Raw genomic sequence first — 17330 nt, 5'->3', positions numbered from 1 at the left:
CTGTTCCCGGTAGATTGGACAAATAGGGAGTGAAACTGAGTAGTAAGTAGATTTTGTCATCACCCTGATTCGGCTAAGTCGTTCGGCTCAAGCCACTAGAGCCAATAATCACATCATCTCAGCTGATATCATCTCATATTCGGGCGAACCAATCAACGATGCTAACCATTCAAGAGACACCAATCACGTCGATTTAATCGGGATGGAGGGAGCTGCTGCTATCTCATCGTGGGCAGATTGATCTTCACGACTATAATTATTATCATGTGAGCTGATATCATTTTCATCGGAAGCAAGTGCTGAAACTGTCTTCTTTTTCTTCATTAGTACTGTGATTGGCTTTATTTCACTCTCTGAAGGAGTCACTCTTTTGACTTTTACCGCCTTATGGGAACGTTTGAGTTAATAAAAACGGATTTTATTTTATCAAAAAAGATCTTCTCGGTTTGAGAGTTTGGTGTAATCCTAACTCTCCAGCCTGGTACATAATATGCACTTATACTGCAAACGAAAATACTATGCACTTTACTCAAAGATACAACTATAAATCTAAGAGAAATGCGGTTTTATGTGAAACATTACGTGCGCACATAAAACATATCTCTCTACATACGATTTTTTTTTTCTAAATTCTTTAACTTTTTGAAATATGTTTTATACATACCGGGTGCATATGCATCCGGGATCAGTTTTGGTTTTCCGGGAAGCATTGTTCATCTTATAATTACAGATTCTACTTCTTCTGTTCTAATAAGAGAGTAGAACTTAGCATACATTTCACAACGTACATAGTTGGAACGTTTGGGAGCTACGTATATTCACAGACACAATCATGAAACGCGCGCAGGTTGAGGTTGAGGTCCTTATAATAAGGCATGGCAATCTTGTGAACTGCCATGGCCAACGTCCGTGAGTATGCCTAGCATAGGAAGGTTTCTTTTGCAAATAGGAGGGGCCTGCAAATGATAGATGAGTTTACTGCTGTGGTGTTTTATGTAAAAACGTGCACGAATCTCAAAGTACGTTGGGCGTCCAAGATAAGCCCGGGACGCCCACGTATATGTAGACTATGATTTTCGTGCTGAGCTGCTGTACAGTATTTACATGGATTTGGAACGTACTGCTGAGTGCTGGCGCACACACCAGCAATCGATTCTCCAGTCGTCACCACACGGTATATATACCTTGTACGTCGCTGTTGCTACATGATGGAGCAGCTGTCATCGGAGTAGCCGTTGTGGCCGTGGTGCACCACCGTGTGGGTGTTCCCCGGAGTCGGCGCATAGGCATAGTAGTCGTGCTGCTTGTACTGCTGGCCCTGCTGGTAGCCACCGCCGTAGCCGTAGTAGTCCTGCCCGTACGCCCCGGCCGCGTTCTGGTAGCCCCCGGTGTAGTAATGGAGGTCGCGCGCAGCCTCGTGCTTGTACAGGCTCTGGTTCGGGTGGTGGCGGTAAGGCTGGTGGTGGTTGCCGTGGTGGTTTGATCCGTCGTGGTGGTCGACGGTGCGTAGCTCCACCACCTCGGCGGGGCCGACCTTGCGGCGCAGCTTCTCGGTGATGCGGTTGGAGTCGATCCCGACGCCGATCACCAGCAGCAGGTTCTTATCCTCTCCCGCGATCGTTACAGACTGCACCCCTGAATCATATCGGTTCATGCCGGCCGCAAGTTAGTCAACATGCAGTTCAGCTACTGGTTCAAGCAGAGGCTAACTAGCCGACCAGCATAAATTGAGTGGCCGAAAATTAAATTAGTTCTCTGGATCAACCGAGAACTAGCTGCATCCTTACCGGTGACCCCAGCAGCCACCTTGATAGCTTTGGAATAGGCCTTGTCGGAGTTGACGTGGATCCTGATGACCATCTGCGTCTGCACAAGCGTTTCAAATCATGCACGAAATATTAGTGACTAATGGAAGGATGCACAAAACTATATATATCACCCATTTTGTGTCACAAAATAACTAATTGATCGCAAATCCTGTAGAGTAAGAGAGCAAGAATGGAATCCTATCAATTTTTTCTTTGCGCGGAAGTTGGAACCAGGATCTTACCTTCATATTTTCTTCCCTCGGTACTCCCGGCAACCCAAGCAAAAGCAGATTGAAGTAAGCAAGAACCGGCTATACCACTCCTTAATTTGCAACTTGCTAGCTAGGAGGCTTGTACACTTCTGTAAAGCAACGAAGCAGTGACTTATATAGGCACACCATGGGACAAACCGAGCTTAATTAAACGGCGATTAATTAGTGAATAATCACCCCATATTGACTTCGCCGGGCCAAGCCGCCGGCCCGGCCCGAAGCATAGGCCTGCGGGCCGAAGAGAGCGACACGAACAGTAGATTAAGGAGACCTCGCGTCCCTGACTGACTAGATCTAGCCATCTAGGTCGATGGTAATATGCCGTTACAAGCAGGTACGTACAGCGACTTGCTAACTCCATCGGCCACTAGGCCTTGGTAATTGCATGCCACTTTGCTCGTATGATCACATCAACGCGTGAACTGGCACTGAAAAGAAACGGAAAGAACGGAAAATTTTGGCACCAGCTGGCGACTTTTTGTACCCGGTAATGTTTTACTACTCGTGGAGAACCATCCGGAGTAGTGACTGGTAAGTGTGATGGAGTGCTGGGATTTGGCCGTGCCGCCATTGGAGAACTGATGGGGCCTGGAGCCTTGGATGACGAGGTCGAGCTTGAGAGCTAGGCAGCTAGCGGAGGGGCCGGGTCGGCTGAGCTCGACGTGCTGCTAGGGGAAAATATCAAGTGATAACATGATACCACTTCACAAAATTCAAATTTGTAAGTGAAAAAAAAATTAATTTTTTTTTTGTGGATGTTGACTAGAGGTATTTAGAAGATGGGGTGGCATAAAAAAACATAGTGGGTCAAAAAAAAAACATATTGGCAGCAGCCTCATCAGCCTTAGTTTTGATCCACATTTTGAGTAAAGGCTCAGTCGGCATATGAATAGCAAAAACAGACCATCCAGTGACTTTACCTAAGAGAAGTTACCATGCGTATTTACCTACATGAGCCATCAGATCAAGATCCAACGCTCACGGTTGATCCAAAATTTGAAGTCAAAATTTAAGTTGCTTAGAAAAAATTGAAAACATTACAGTAAAACATATACCTTCCCTTGAGATTCTAGGAAAGCTCCAGTCCATTTGAAAATTTGATTTAGTTTTAAGTTCAAAAATTTGGTTCAAACTTGTGTGTTGGATCTTGATCAAATGGCTCATGTATGTGAAGTCGCATGGTGACTTATCTTAGTGAAGTCACTGGATCTCTCTGCGGTGATATTGGATTACTGTATGAGACAGACTTATGCATATAGTGCATATGTCTTATGGACAACATAGTGGATGCTCTTAGCCTTTTGCACCATAAACACTAGCTATGCATAGACCTCAAAACTAATTAGTTCAGTTTTGTCTAGGTATGCATGTACTACCTCCATCCAAAGCTTATGGCTAGCGGTAGCAACTTAGGTCGGGCGATCACCGGGCCTAGTCCTATGGGGTCCTCCGCCAATGCCAGTGAGTGGAGATGGAGAAGTCCACCGATGCGATCAAGCATGCCAATGTTCAGCGGATGCTGCAGCAAGCGACCGCCTCGCGGCTGCTCGCTGCAGCGCTGCGATGGAAAGATGCTCCAGAGAAGTTGCAATACTCGCCTTCACCGGGTTGTTCATGAGATCTAGCTGATGCGGAGCCATGCACGCACGAGTGGCAGAGGACAATTTAAACTTTTGGTACGACGAAGACAAAGAAATACACTTAGGGCGTGGAAGACGGGCTATTGCCCCCCCCCCCCCCACCACCATGTAATCTATGACACATTTGACTTACATTTTTCTAAGAAGAACATGCAAATTTTAATTCAGTTTTACAATATAGTCGAGCAACCAGATTTAATTAATGTGAAATGGCTATGTACTTGACCAATTACTGTATTTTAGGTTAGCCCATATATATTTAATTAAATACTATTTAGTACAAATCAGAAAGCTCATATTGCTCATTCATGCATAGCAAGGGGCGAGACAAAAGTTTACTCATAGTTTGTTAGTTTGGTGGGAGATGGACCATAGAAACTCAATTTGGAACTCGGGCTATACATAACTCGTTCTAAAACAATAAATATAAAAATGGCATTTCATGGTTTCAAATATTTTTAAAACAAATTTTGTTGCAGGTAAGTACGTATCCTGCAAGCGTGTAAAGTTTCAATACAATTTTTTTCATACTCTGGACTACACAAAAGTATAAACTGACAATTTTAGGGATTTTGAAAATGTGTATTGTTCACTATCCTTAGATCTATAGTTTCGTCATTTCTGTGTAGACCAGAGTATAATGTACTTCTCATTAAATTTTACACACTTGTAGTATATATATCCCTAGTTACATCTAGATTTATTTTCAGATATTTTTGAAACTTCAAACTATATTTTCATTTTTAAATAGAAAACCAGCTACTTATAGGCTATAGCCCATCCACACAAGGGACACTCTTCTCACTGTTGCATAAGTATGATCCTCCGCTCGTCAGCACGAGTTAAATGAGCCGAGCCGTGCTAAGACAAATGCCTTTGGAATAGATCAACCAATCATTTTTTTCTTTGATCAAAATTAGGCCATCTAATCAGGTAGCGGGTTGTACCTAATCCTAAGAGCATTCAAGCCAACTACTTAGAAGATTAATCTGCATGCATCGGTTCATACATTTCCTGGACGGATTACCAGTGGTACTGGCGGTAGCAACTTAGGTTGGGCAGTCACCAGATTGTTTGGTTCACGCGAATAGGAAAAACACAAAAATTTACTAATATTTTTTTTTGCAAAGTTCTACTAATAAATATGGTCTAGTACAAGTTTAAAGCCAATAAAAGATGGCTGTGAAAGTACAAATTCATAAGAAATAACATAGCCGATCATTTCATCTTAATCTTCTATTGTTTCTTCTTCAAGGAATCCATTTTACCACAAGCGAGACCACGCAAACGACATTGTACCAAGCATTGGAGAACTCATGGGGCCTGGATGATGAGGGCGAGATGGAGAGCTAGAGATCGACGTGCTGCTAGGTGACAGGCTTGTAGAGATGAATGTGGATCTTTATGGGGTATGTGACGAATTTAGGCGAGATGTCTATGCTAATTCGACAGTCGAGAACATGGCGTAGACCTGTTGGTTAGCACAGCTGCCTGCCTGGGTTCGAATCCTTAGGATTGACGGGTACTTGCGGAGTTTTCTTCTATAAAGAGCCAGGACTCATGGCTGGTCTCATTTTTTTTCTTTTTTCTAATTCAACATTTGAAGTTGGATAATTAGGCACAATTTTCATGATTAATTCGAGAATATTAAGCATGACAACATCAACTACTAACATATGAAAGTAGAACATATTAGATGCATTAATCAACATGAATAGTAGCAGGATAAATGGTACACCATCGATCGCTAAACAGATCGAGATATGTCGCACGTACCGCTCTAGTGGAGGTGGTGGTGGAGGTGTAGCAGTCGTCGTTGAGGCAGTAATGTTGTTGACGACGGGTCTAAGTAGACGGCGTTGAACACGACGGTAGGCAGCACCACCGACTTGGACGGAAGACGACCCGGGATGAAGAGGTTGAGTAGTCGCGATAGTGCTTCCCAAAAACTTATTTCGCCCTGTCCTGTACATGATTGTAAAGGCGAGTGGTTCTGGAGACCTGCTCTCCCATTTGCCGGTGCACGCCGGTGGGCAGGATGGAGTAGGCTACGATGGCGGCGCAAGCAGAAAGAGGTGACAAAACCCTAACTCATGTATCAGATGTGTTACTGCGGTAGCCGGGCAAGAGATTATATAGACTCATGAAACACTAGGTAACGTGGGTCACTTCCACGTCGCACGTTTCGAGTCGGTTACAGATAGCCCACGATTCGGGAGCGACCCGAACCGACTAACTACGACGCGTCCATCTAGGACTCTATTCATTTTCCTGAACTGCAAAAAGAAAGGAAAGTCTCGGCTCAATCTACTCAACACGAGTGCGGCGCGGCTCGACACGACGTGTCGTGACGAGACGAGCGAGCGAGGAGGAGGAGCGCGCATGTACCACTTCTCTTCTCACTTACTTACTAGTGGTGGAACAACCTACCTTATAACGTGGTCTAACTTCCTGCTAACTTTTCATTTGGGACTAAACTTCCCACCTCTTGCCACTCCCTTGTGAGCTGCCACCAACTTGGAATCAAACTCATATGAGCTGCCACACATACGTGAGATTTGAGATTTATAAGAAAATCTAAAATCTAATATGGTCCACTCATATGAACCCAATATTTCAATAGTCGATAATGTTAAAGTAAGGCCATTTTTAAGGGACACCGTAAACAGATAGATGTATCCGTGCGGCCTAAAGAAGTGGCCCAACGGCTAACTGCAAATGGACCGTAAGTCTGTTTTGGAGCAAACCCATGCCGCACGTCTGCGAGACGCGGGTACTTGTCTGCCCCGGCCCGCTACCTAGCAACACTTCTCCATCTCCACAATCTTCCCGCTGCCATCCGAACTCGTGACCTAGCTCCACCATCTTGCCCGATACCATATCGGATGCCACGCCCGTTGCCGAGGCCACAGATCCAACGGCCATGGCCATAGATAATGAGATTGTCGCCGGTGCCACCATTCGTGGCCGCAGTCGCCAAAAAAGGCCGCCGCTCCTGGTTTAGTGAAGGCAAAGAAGGAACTCACGACGGAGGAGAGGACGGCAGAGTCGAGGAAGCGAGCTACTGTAGGGACAACATGAAGAGCAAGCTTACCCTCTCCTCCGTCGTGATCCAAAAAGGTTAAGTATTGGCTTACGCTGTCCAAGTTCAGCCCCGCACTAACGCCGAGGCTATGGTCGTGCAAGCAACGCTTCTTGCCAAGGGTTAGGTGATGGCCAACGACCTAGCTACGAGCTGTGGCTCCTCAGCGTATAACCCCCCGTGCCCTCCAGGCCACACACAGGTGACGTCCATGTTGGCCAAGAACAAGTCACCGAAGATTGGCGAGTATTTTTCGCATGTGCCGTCCAATCCAAACATCAACCTCAACATCCTAGCGAGCGGGTCTCCAGGAATCATGAAAAGAAATCCCACGAAACGCTTGCCGCAGGACGCCCTCCCAGTCCCCCACAACCTGCTCGGCGAAATGTGGCGCTGCCTATTTCTCCCTCCATCCCGATATGTCCTTCTATCCAGCTACCGTAATTTCATCCATAGACCTAGCATGCCTACGCCCAACCCGATGTTATGTGTACTAGGCCTTCTTGGGGGGGGGGGGGGTGGACGAGGCCATGGAGTTAAGGAGTTATGCCCTAGTGGCAACAATAATAAGAGTTATTTATTATCTATAACTTCATGCTTATTATTAAGTTTATCCTTTATGCTATAACTACGGTGTTCTTTGAATATGATATTAAAGAAAAGATTGACGCCCCTTAGAAGATCGACGCTCTTGTTAATCAGTCCCAAGCCAGGAACATCCCCTCTTGGTACACATCCATGCGTGCAGTGCCGACACATGTGCCACGACAAGCCACATGTACGAGCCACTGATCCGCACACGCCCGTGTTACCGTGGAGGTTGGCTCTAATACCAAATGTATCATCCCGGCCACCCCCAAGCCGGGCATGTCACTCCTGACAGCTCTCTAGGATCTCTAGACTAGCCGCACAAACAAACACATGTCTTATTTGCGCACTTTGTCTCCACTCTCATGTGCATCCGGGACAAACTTCTCGGTCGGCCACCCACCCTCATCGCTCCAGGTCAAACACGGTTAACCTCAAAGTTATTTGGAGGTAAGCTTCCACAAAAGAAGGTATAAGTATCATATCACTCTTATTGAGCTTTAGGTCAGAATGTCACGGCCAGTCATATATATGCATATATCCTATCTTTGAGATGGAAATTTTCTCTTCTTTTTCTTTGCTTGTCGACAACTTGCTACTACGGGAAGACTGGCGGCGAGAATTATGTGACGATTTCAGCTAAAACGACGTTTTCGCTCATAACTTCAGATGGTGACGCGACCCCACATCGCAGATCAGACGTACTTCGCCCAATTCAAGAACACTACGATATCCCAAAACCACTCGAAGTGGAAACATCATCTGGTATTTTAGGTCCGGAACATGAAACGTACGTGGAGGAAAATGAAGGGACGAGGTGTAAACGACTGTTCTGAGGACGTAAACAGCACACCAAAAACAAAGCAATCACCGTTTGATTCAAAATTCGTCGAGGATCCGGTGTGGAATCCAGGAACCAAGATCCGTAGCGTGCCGTTAAACCCAAAAGCTGCAGTCGTGACTATGTCGTACGCGTGAACTGTAGCAGTTGAGGGGTAGACCGTACTAGATGGGACTGGTTTGGCCAAAGCTCGACGTCTCAAGCTTGCGCAAGCATTGCTTTGTCATGTGCATGTCATCGTTTTTTTTGTGTGCATGTCATCGTTGTTACTAGAACCAAAGACAATGTTGGTACTGCTAGTAGTATATTAGAGCATCTTCAGCCGTTCGAGCCCCCGGGCGAAAATCTGGATATAACAAACGCCGAATTGGATGTAAAAAGAACGTAGGGGGCAATATTTTCCTAGTCGCACGTCGGCATTCGCCCATCAACAACGATAGATTTAAAATATCGTCTTCCCGCTACACAAAAGAATCGCCAAAGTCCGGTGATCGGATCAGCCACATTCCGGCGATCGAAACTAGACGATTACAGGCTCATCGGCGGTCCGTCCTAAGCATCGGTGTCTGGCGCGGCATCGGGCGGAGAAGCATCGGCGTCTGGCGCGGCATTGGGCGGCGAAGCATCGGCGTCTGCAGTTGTCGCAGCGGCTGGAGTTGACGTCGAAGCGAGGACGAAGGAGCCAACGGTGGCTGGAGGATTTCTTGGCGATGGGCGTCGTACCAAGCCCTCGTCTCCTCGTCCATGTTGGCGTCGTTGCCGCCGATCAGGAACGCCAGGTCGGTGTTCCTCTTCTTCGCCGCGGAGGTTTCCTTGAGCAAGGCAATCCGGACGCCCTGGTTGGCGAGCATCGCCTTCCACCGCACGTCGTGCTTATCGTCCCTCCCGGCGGCGTGCGCCCTCGCGTTGGCCCAACACTTGTCGAAGGGAACTTGCAACCTATCGGCTGGATGGCCGGCCTTCTTCTGCTCTTTCAGATTTTTCTGGCCGAGCTCGGGGAGGCCCGCCGACGCGGTAGGTGCTGGATCGTCGGGGTTGTACTGCTCGCCTTTGTTATTGGCGAGATTCTTGTGCATCTCCTTCCACTTGACGCACTCCACGATGCGGGCGAACACGTTGAGGTACTTGAACATCTGGTCGTCATTGTCGTCCGCGTATATGTCGAGCTCCCGCCGAATCTGCAAAAATAAGCCGGCGATTCAAGATTTCCGTGAGCCACGGTGATGTACATTCGACGGAGGACCCACAGCGAGTCAGCATACCTTTGCTTCAAAGTCCTCGCCGCTCACAACATGTTTGTCGATCTCCTCCTGTATGCCGTGCCACTTGTTGCACGCCGCCTGAATGATCCTCCAATGGGTGCCCATTGCTTTGTCGCCGCTTTCCATCACCATCTTGTTGAAGTATGAATCGACGAGTTTGCGCTCGTCGAACGCCACCTTGACCCGCTGCCAGTACGTGTCGTAGTTCGGATTGGCGCCGGTCATGCCGTTCATAGACACGGTCTTCCAAGCTTCGGCGAAGCACTCCTCTTTTTTGCCCGTCCATTTGATCCGCGGCTCGGTCGGCGGCGAGTTCTTCTTCCTTTTCTTCTTCCCCTTAGAAGGTGCATGCGTGGGTTCAGGCGCTTCCTCTACGTCGACGTCCTGGTCGACGTAGGTCTGCTCGTCTTCTTCGTCGATGTCTTGGGTACCGTCGTTCTCATCGTGTTGATCGTGGTCGAGGTTGACGCCGCCCGCGACGCGACGGCTTCCGTCGCCCTTGCCTCCTCTTGTGTGAAGAAACTCGGGCTCGACGCGGCGGCCACGGAGCCCGACATGATCATCTCATGCATCACAGGCTCATTCGGCGGCGGTATCCCGGGGTTGGAGAAGGAGAGCGGCCCACGTCGCAGGGCAGGCGAGATGCCCTCGTACATCGCACCATCGTACGCCGGCGGTGACGGCGTAAATCCGTTCATGCGTAGGTGTCGTGGAACATGGCCGTGGCCGGCGAGAAGGAAGGAGAGCCGATCATACCTTGGGTCGGCCATGGCCCGAGGAATTGGCCGACGCGCGGCTGGCCGAAGTTGATGGAGATCAGCCTCAACTGTTCCTCCGCCGCTGCCACCACCCTCTTCACGTTGCACTTCTTCTCCCTCACCGCCCTGCCGCGAGTTCCGTTCCGCCGCCGCTCCACATCCGCCGCCCACTCCACGTTTGACATGCCCGTCGGCCTCTGTTTTGGCGCCTGCGGCTTCCTCCCCTTCGGCGCGCAATCGGCAGCGAGCTTCTTTGGCGGCATGGTGGTGGAAGGGAAGAGAAGGAGCTGCAACTGTGTGTGTGTGGGGGGGGGGGGGGGGGGGAATGGAGGTAGCTCCTCCGAAATTCGGCGGGGAAAATGGTTCTATGCGGCACATTTTGGAGGGAAAACCAAATTAATGGAGGGAACTACCACTTCTGTCGCCGACAACGCAGGCCCGCTCGACGTTTCGCGCGCTTTTGTTTCGTCCAGAGTCCCCGATCGGGCCTCGGGAACCCGGGGATGGCCTGGGCTCTCCGAAAGGATGAAAGGCCTAATCCGGGGGAAAACGAGGAGCCAGGGTGCGACTGGACCATTTTCGTCCATCCGGATGAAAAAAAAGCGTCGTGGGGACCTCGTCGGGGAGACGCCTGGAGATGCGATCACTTCTATAATCGCAGGTCGGTTCTACTATATACATATGAGCATAGTAAGCATGTTTATCCCAATGAAGCAGTTGCCATCTTGTGTTGTTCAATTGGCCACAAAATGTGAGACATATCTCGCAGCGGAGCAATGTTAAAAGCAACTGAGAATGACATTGTCACCCCTCCACACCAAATACATGGCGTATAAACTTAGTTTAAACATTCAATGACATATGGTCAACTAAAATATTAAATAAACACATTATATGATTCTTTTCTTAAATCTCAGGCAACTAGGTTTTTCTTAAGTCTCACTTATCAGAAAAGTGCAATTGGATGCGAGTTGTACTTTTTTCTGAACTGGGATTGCACTTTTCTCGGGTGACTGAGAGTGAAGAAAATCTGAGTAGTCAACTAGAACTTCGACAAGCCATATAAAAAATATATCTAATGGTGAATCTATTGGTATTGATTAGATATGCATGGTCCCTTCTATTGAACCCTTCTCCGAGACAACTATCTCAGTGAGGAGATGGTGGATGATATCTCTTGGACCCTCACCGAGAGCGGACAATACATGGCTAAGTTCGCATACAAGACACAATTTAATGGAGCTACATCTTCTCTGCTTAGTTCCTCGGTTTGGAAAATTTAGGCCCCTCCCAAAATCAAGTTCTCCGCATGGCATGCCATTCAACATAGACTTTAGATGGCCGACAATGTAGCCATGAGAGGGTGACCAAATTGTGGCATTTGTTCACTTTGCGAGCGCTCTCCAGAATCCAATGACCTCCTCCTCGTGCATTGTTCTTTCACTAGAAGGCTCTGAGGCATTATCGAAAGTTGGCTCAGACCTAATTCCGTGGATACCAATGCTTGGGCAATGCAGTCCATCTACAAATGGTGGTCCTTCATGATTAAACACAAAGATTTTTCTTCCATCACTCTTCTTGCTTCATGGGGAATTTGGAATGAATGCAACACGCGTGTTTTCCGCAAAAAAAAAAAGCCCCCTTCTACCCTTCTCGCGAAGATAAAAGATGAAGTGAAGCTTTGGGTCATTGCGGTTGTTAAGAGTATGGGAAATTGTATCCGAGAGATTAGTGCCCGTTTGAAATATGGAACCTTTTACTTTAAAAAAAGATTAGATATGGTAGATTTTTATATTTTTTGTGTGTACTTGGTCAAATTTAGAAAGATTGATTTTTTAAATTAATTTCATACGCCATTTCGTTAGGGACCCAGAGGGGGCTAGGATGCTTGGAAAAGTTAATCTTAAACCATCTCTTCCTCCGTGCAAAAGCAACATGGCGCCATAGATGAAGCTACAACGTAACTAAGAGGCTGAAACATCGCTAGACAACACACACACATTAGGCCTGATATACGGAATGTGTAGAAAAGATAAGCTTGCAAAAAAAATTCCTCCAAGGGCATGTTTTGTTTGTAGGGTTTCCGAAACGTGGAAATAGGAAAAACTTAGAAATAAAATGTCATGACATGTTCAATTCTATAGGATTTGAAAACATATGATGTAGGTTACATGTTGTTTGGTTGCATTGCAGGAAAAACAAAAAACTTTTTCTGAAAGGTTGTGTGCACACCATAGATGTTATACAAATAAATTAAATTATCCATGGGTTGAACCTAAGGGAAAATTTCATATGAAAAATTTCCCATGGTTTCAAATCCTACAAACTAAAAAGTTCTCTATAGGAAAATTTTCTATTTTTTTTAACCCGAACCAAACAATACATAAACCACTCGTACCAACCCGAACTAAACAATCCATAAACCTTTTGTACCAATGGAAACATGTGACGACCCAGTCAATGTGGGATAGAGGTGGCAAAAGGGTGGTATCAATTAGGGGTAAGAATTGGGGGGAGGGGGTGAGCAAGAGGCAAACCGGAGGAGGTGATGGGATCACAAAATTCTCATTGTGATCCATAAAATTTAGATTGTAGGGTGACCGGTAGTTAACGACTCAATCCTTATTGGAGGATGACACGTGACCACACAATTCACATCAACTCAAGGGAACACATTTAACATATCCTTCCCCCCTCTTCCACCGAGTCCACCCGAACCATTAGTTCTCTTGTACGATACTTCTTTCTGCAAACATAGATCTAATTGGACTAAAGAATCCCCTCTTTCTAGTACATTTAGAAAAATATTGCTCAGGTGAATTCCCTTCTACTAATGGAACACATAAGTTTCTGATCGATCTTTATCATTTGGAGCCCTCTCCATATAAGTAAGAAGACACTAAGAAGGCCCGAACAAGTCAAACGCTAGGACCGTACTAGAGCAAGGCCTACCAAGCTAAGATTTCTCGAAAATACGTCAATTTTTCCTCTTCGGCACCCACCCTCTAGATGTGGAGAGGATGCTGACATCATTGAAGATATATTCCCAGTAGATTGGACAAATAGGGAGTGAAACTGAGTAATAAGTAGATTTTATCGTCACCGTGATTCGGCTAAGTTGTTCGGCAGAAGCCACTAGAGCCAATAATCACATCATCTCAGCTGATATCATCTCCTATTGTTTTTGCTCCCCTTGGTTCCTATCTAATCGAGGTGAACCATTCAACGATGCTAGCCATTCAAGAGACACCACTCGCGTCGATTTAACTGGAAAGGAGGGAGCTGCTGCTATCTCATCGTGGGCAGATTGATCTTCAGGACTATAATTATTATTGTGTGAGATGATATCATTTTCATCGGAAACAAGTGCTGAAACTGTCTTCTTTTTCTACATTAGTACTGTGATTTGCTTTATTTCACTCTCTGATGGAGTCACTCTTTTGACTTTTACTGCCTTATGGGAACTTTGAATTTAATAAAAACGGATTTATATTATCAAAAAAGATCTTCTCGGTTTGAGAGTTTGGAGTTGTAATCCTAACTCTTCGGCCTGGTACATAATATGCACTTTATACTGCAAAAAAAAAAAAATACTATGCACTTTACTCAAAGATACAACTATAAATCTAAGAGAAAGACACAACTATGTAGGAAGGGAGCATTGTTCATCTTATAATTACAGAATCTACTACGTTCTGTTCTAATAAGAGAGTAGAACTTAGCTTACATTTCACAACGTACATAGCTGGAACGCTTGGGAGCGACGTATATTCACAGACACAACCATGAAACGCACGCAGGTTGAGGTTGCTGAGCTAATGTACAATATTTACATGGATTTGGGAAGTAACTGCTGAGTGCTGAGTGCTGACACACACACCAGTCGATTCTGCAATCGCCATAGCACTAACACGGTATACCTCGTCGCTGTTGCTACATGATGGAGCAGCTGTCGTCGGAGTAGCCGTTGTGGCCGTGGTGCACCACCGTGTGCGTGTTCCCTGGAGGGTAGAAGTAGTCGTGCTGCTTGTACTGCCCCTGCTGGTAGCCGCCGCCGCCGTAGCCGTAGTAGTCCTGCCCGTACGCTCCGGCCGCGTTCTGGTAGCCCCCGGTGTAGTAGTGGAGGTCGCGAGCGGCCTCGTGCTTGTACAGGTTCTGGTTCGGCTGGTAGCGGTAAGGCTGGTGGTGGCCGCCGTGATGGTTTGATCCATCCTGGTGGTGGTCGATGGTACGCAGCTCCACCACCTCGGCGGGGCCGACCTTGCGGCGCAGCTTCTCGGTGAGGCGGTTGGAGTCGATCCCGACGCCGATCACCAGCAGCAGGTTCTTGTCCTCGCCCGCGATCGTTACAGACTGCACCCCTGAATCATATCGGCTCAGGTGAGCAAAACTCAACATGCATGAAGTGTGTAAACGACATGGGTTTAACGAAGAACCCAACACTATCTTGTGATGCTCCTTTCTCGTGAATTGAGACGCCAAGTGTAGAGGGGATAATTGAGTAAAGGATTTTACCTGTGACTCCAGCAGCCACCTTGATAGCTTTGGAATAGCACTTCTCCGAGGTGACGTGGATCCTGATGAGCATCTGCGTCTGCACAAGCGTTTCAATTTATTCACGAAATGTTAGTAACTAATGGAAGGAAAGGCACAGAACTATTTATATGTATCACCTTTTTTGTGTCACAAAATAACTAACTGATGACAAATCCTGTAGAGTAAGAGAGGAAGAATGGAATCCAATCAATTGGAACCAAGATCTTACCCTCATATTTTCTTCCCTTAGTACTCCGTCAACCAAACCAAAAGCAGATCGAAGTAAGCAAGAACCGGCTAAACCAGTTCTTTGCAACTTGCTAGCTAGCTTAAGCAGGAGGCTTGTACACTCTGGAAAGCAACGAAGCAGTGACTTATATAGGCACACCATGCAGAACCCAACCTTCATTAATTAAGCAGTGATTAGCCAATAATCTCCCCATATTGACTTGGCCCGGCCAAGTCGTCGGCCCGGCCCCCTGGAGCATAGGGCCCGCGGGCCGGAGAAAGCGACAGAGACAATAGTTTAAGGAGACCTAGCGTCCCTGACTGACTAGCTCGATGGTAATGTCGTTACGAGCAGGTAGCTACAGCGACTTGCTAACTCGATGGGCCACTTGGCCTGGGTACAAGATAATTTTCCATCCCACGCAATCGCACGATCGCATCAACAAGTGAACTGGCACGGAAAAGAAACGGAAAGAACGGAAAATTTTGGCCAGTGGTCGACTTTTTGTCCCCGGTACTGTTTTAATACTCATGGAGAGTGATCAGGGGTAGTCACTGGTAAGTATGATGGAGTGCTGGGATTTGGCAGTGCCGCCATTGGAGTACTGATGGGGCCTAGATGACGAGGGCGAGCGAGATCAACGTGCTGCTAGGTGACAGGCGTGTAGAGATGAATGGGGACATGATCATTCTTTATGGGACATCTGACCAATTTAGGCGATGTGTATATGTAACTCGATCTGGCCATCGACGTGTTTGGATCTTCTGCCGGAGAACTTTACGAATTGGCGTATTTGTGGACACAGTAGTGGAAAAGATCATGGTTGCTAGGATTTTTTTTTGAGAGACGCTCACAAACACTGATGTAGTCACCTCAAACGCCTCATTATCAAAAGGAACTTCGCCTACCACAAAAAAAATATTTCGCCTTTATAAGACACCAAATCGTCAAAGTTGGGGTTTGCTCTCTGTTAGGCTGGGGGTACCACTGCCCTAATAACTATCATACCACGGGTTGGTTCTCATGGAGGATGAGATTGGAGGAAGGGTAATGGCGGATACGGTCTTGGAGGCGATGAATACTTTTCTTCACAGGTGTTATTGTTCGGAATTGGCATGCGGACTTTCACATCCACTTTGGATTTGGAACCTGTGAGCCTAGTGTTTGACAAGAGTAGACACGGCAAAGCGGGGATGGCAAGACTAGAGGATAAAATTTAGTGACGCTCCTCGAGTGTCGAGTCCTAAATTTCAAAGTGAAAATCTAAGGTCTAATCTTTATTGGTTGTTCCTGGCAATGACCTTGCTGAAGGTATTATTTTGAGAGCTTAGACTTTTCTTCAGGGTGGAAACCTAAGATCTTAGATCCGGTGACGGCGACGCTTGCGCACTATTCCCTTCTTGAAGGCGTCGCTTTCGGAGAATCCTTTTGTGTTGCGGGTGTTGTTATTGACGGTGATTTGTGAGATACTGGTTTAAGGAGTTGATCACTATGGTGGGAGCTTTCATTTTTTTTCTTTCATTTTTATTTTTCAGGTTGTGTGTATCCTGATGTCTATATAGGATATTTTTGGTGCAGAGCATAGATGTAATTGGTATATTCATAATGTTAATATGTTCCCTGTATCAAAAAGACATGCTAACTCGACAATGTTAAAATAACATGCTGCCTCCTTACTCCTTTGAAAAAAACTTGATGTTTAGTGTTAGAGTATATCACGTCTAGACCATATTAGGTGGTTTAAGATTGTAATCTAGATCTATCTCTACTAGATTTCTTATCCTTCAAGTTTTGTACTCTATATAAACAACCAATGAGGCACGATCAATACAACAACTATTTTGCAATTCTACATGGTATCAGCGCATATTTGTTTCTCAATCTAGGGTTTAGCCCACCACTTTCGCCATGCAACCCCCGGGAGATCCATCTCCATGATCTCCAGCGGGGACTCTAATCTCGCAGCTAGTTTTTATTCCGATGAGTATAGATCGGTTCATAGTAGTAGCAAATTTCTTTTTTTTTTCTTTTTTGGATCTGTTTTTTCCTTAGCCACCAAATAATCTGGCCAGTCTGCTCGCCATTTCAACTGTGCGCCTCTAATACCACATCGCCGCTGGTCATCAACACCGATAACCATCTACATGAACAACCACATCGTCGCCAACACTCATGGTCTTCATCAACACAAATAGGGTTCTTCATCGACACAACGATAATGCACACGGAACCCGTGTTTAATCCCCGGAATCTACTTCAACAACTACATCGCCATCTTTGTCCACCACGACCTCGCCGCTAGAGTTGCAATCTA

General features: G+C 46.5%; 2 protein-coding genes across 2 annotated transcripts; both read right to left on the bottom strand.

Annotated features, from left to right (window-relative positions):
* Nucleotides 1–1201: 1201 nt before the first annotated feature.
* On the bottom strand, nucleotides 1202–2155 carry LOC124671905 (disease resistance protein RGA5-like). Its single transcript, XM_047208225.1, has 3 exons — nucleotides 2051–2155; nucleotides 1788–1866; nucleotides 1202–1635 (listed from the first exon to the last, which is right to left on the bottom strand). Exons 1-3 carry the CDS (start codon nucleotides 2054–2056, stop codon nucleotides 1202–1204), a joined length of 519 nt encoding a protein of 172 aa, XP_047064181.1. The 5' UTR covers nucleotides 2057–2155.
* Nucleotides 2156–13899: 11744 nt separating this feature from the next.
* LOC124669955 (disease resistance protein RGA5-like) lies at nucleotides 13900–15119 on the bottom strand. Its single transcript, XM_047206487.1, has 3 exons — nucleotides 15017–15119; nucleotides 14767–14845; nucleotides 13900–14612 (listed from the first exon to the last, which is right to left on the bottom strand). Exons 1-3 carry the CDS (start codon nucleotides 15020–15022, stop codon nucleotides 14185–14187), a joined length of 513 nt encoding a protein of 170 aa, XP_047062443.1. The 5' UTR covers nucleotides 15023–15119; the 3' UTR covers nucleotides 13900–14184.
* Between the last annotated feature and the right edge of the window lie 2211 nt (nucleotides 15120–17330).

Source organism: Lolium rigidum, chromosome 7 (genome assembly GCF_022539505.1).
Source record: "Lolium rigidum isolate FL_2022 chromosome 7, APGP_CSIRO_Lrig_0.1, whole genome shotgun sequence".
Lineage (NCBI taxonomy): Eukaryota > Viridiplantae > Streptophyta > Magnoliopsida > Poales > Poaceae > Lolium > Lolium rigidum.
The sequence above is the reverse complement of the archived record's forward strand: the minus strand, read 5'-3'. Positions and strand labels throughout refer to the sequence as shown.

Excerpts from the sequence above, each read along its gene's own strand:
- LOC124671905 (XM_047208225.1), bottom strand. Across the intron at positions 1,636-1,787 it reads GGTGGCTGCTGGGGTCACCG|GGGTGCAGTCTGTAACGATC; the intron begins GTAAGGATGCAG and ends GATATGATTCAG.
- LOC124669955 (XM_047206487.1), bottom strand. Across the intron at positions 14,613-14,766 it reads GGTGGCTGCTGGAGTCACAG|GGGTGCAGTCTGTAACGATC; the intron begins GTAAAATCCTTT and ends GATATGATTCAG.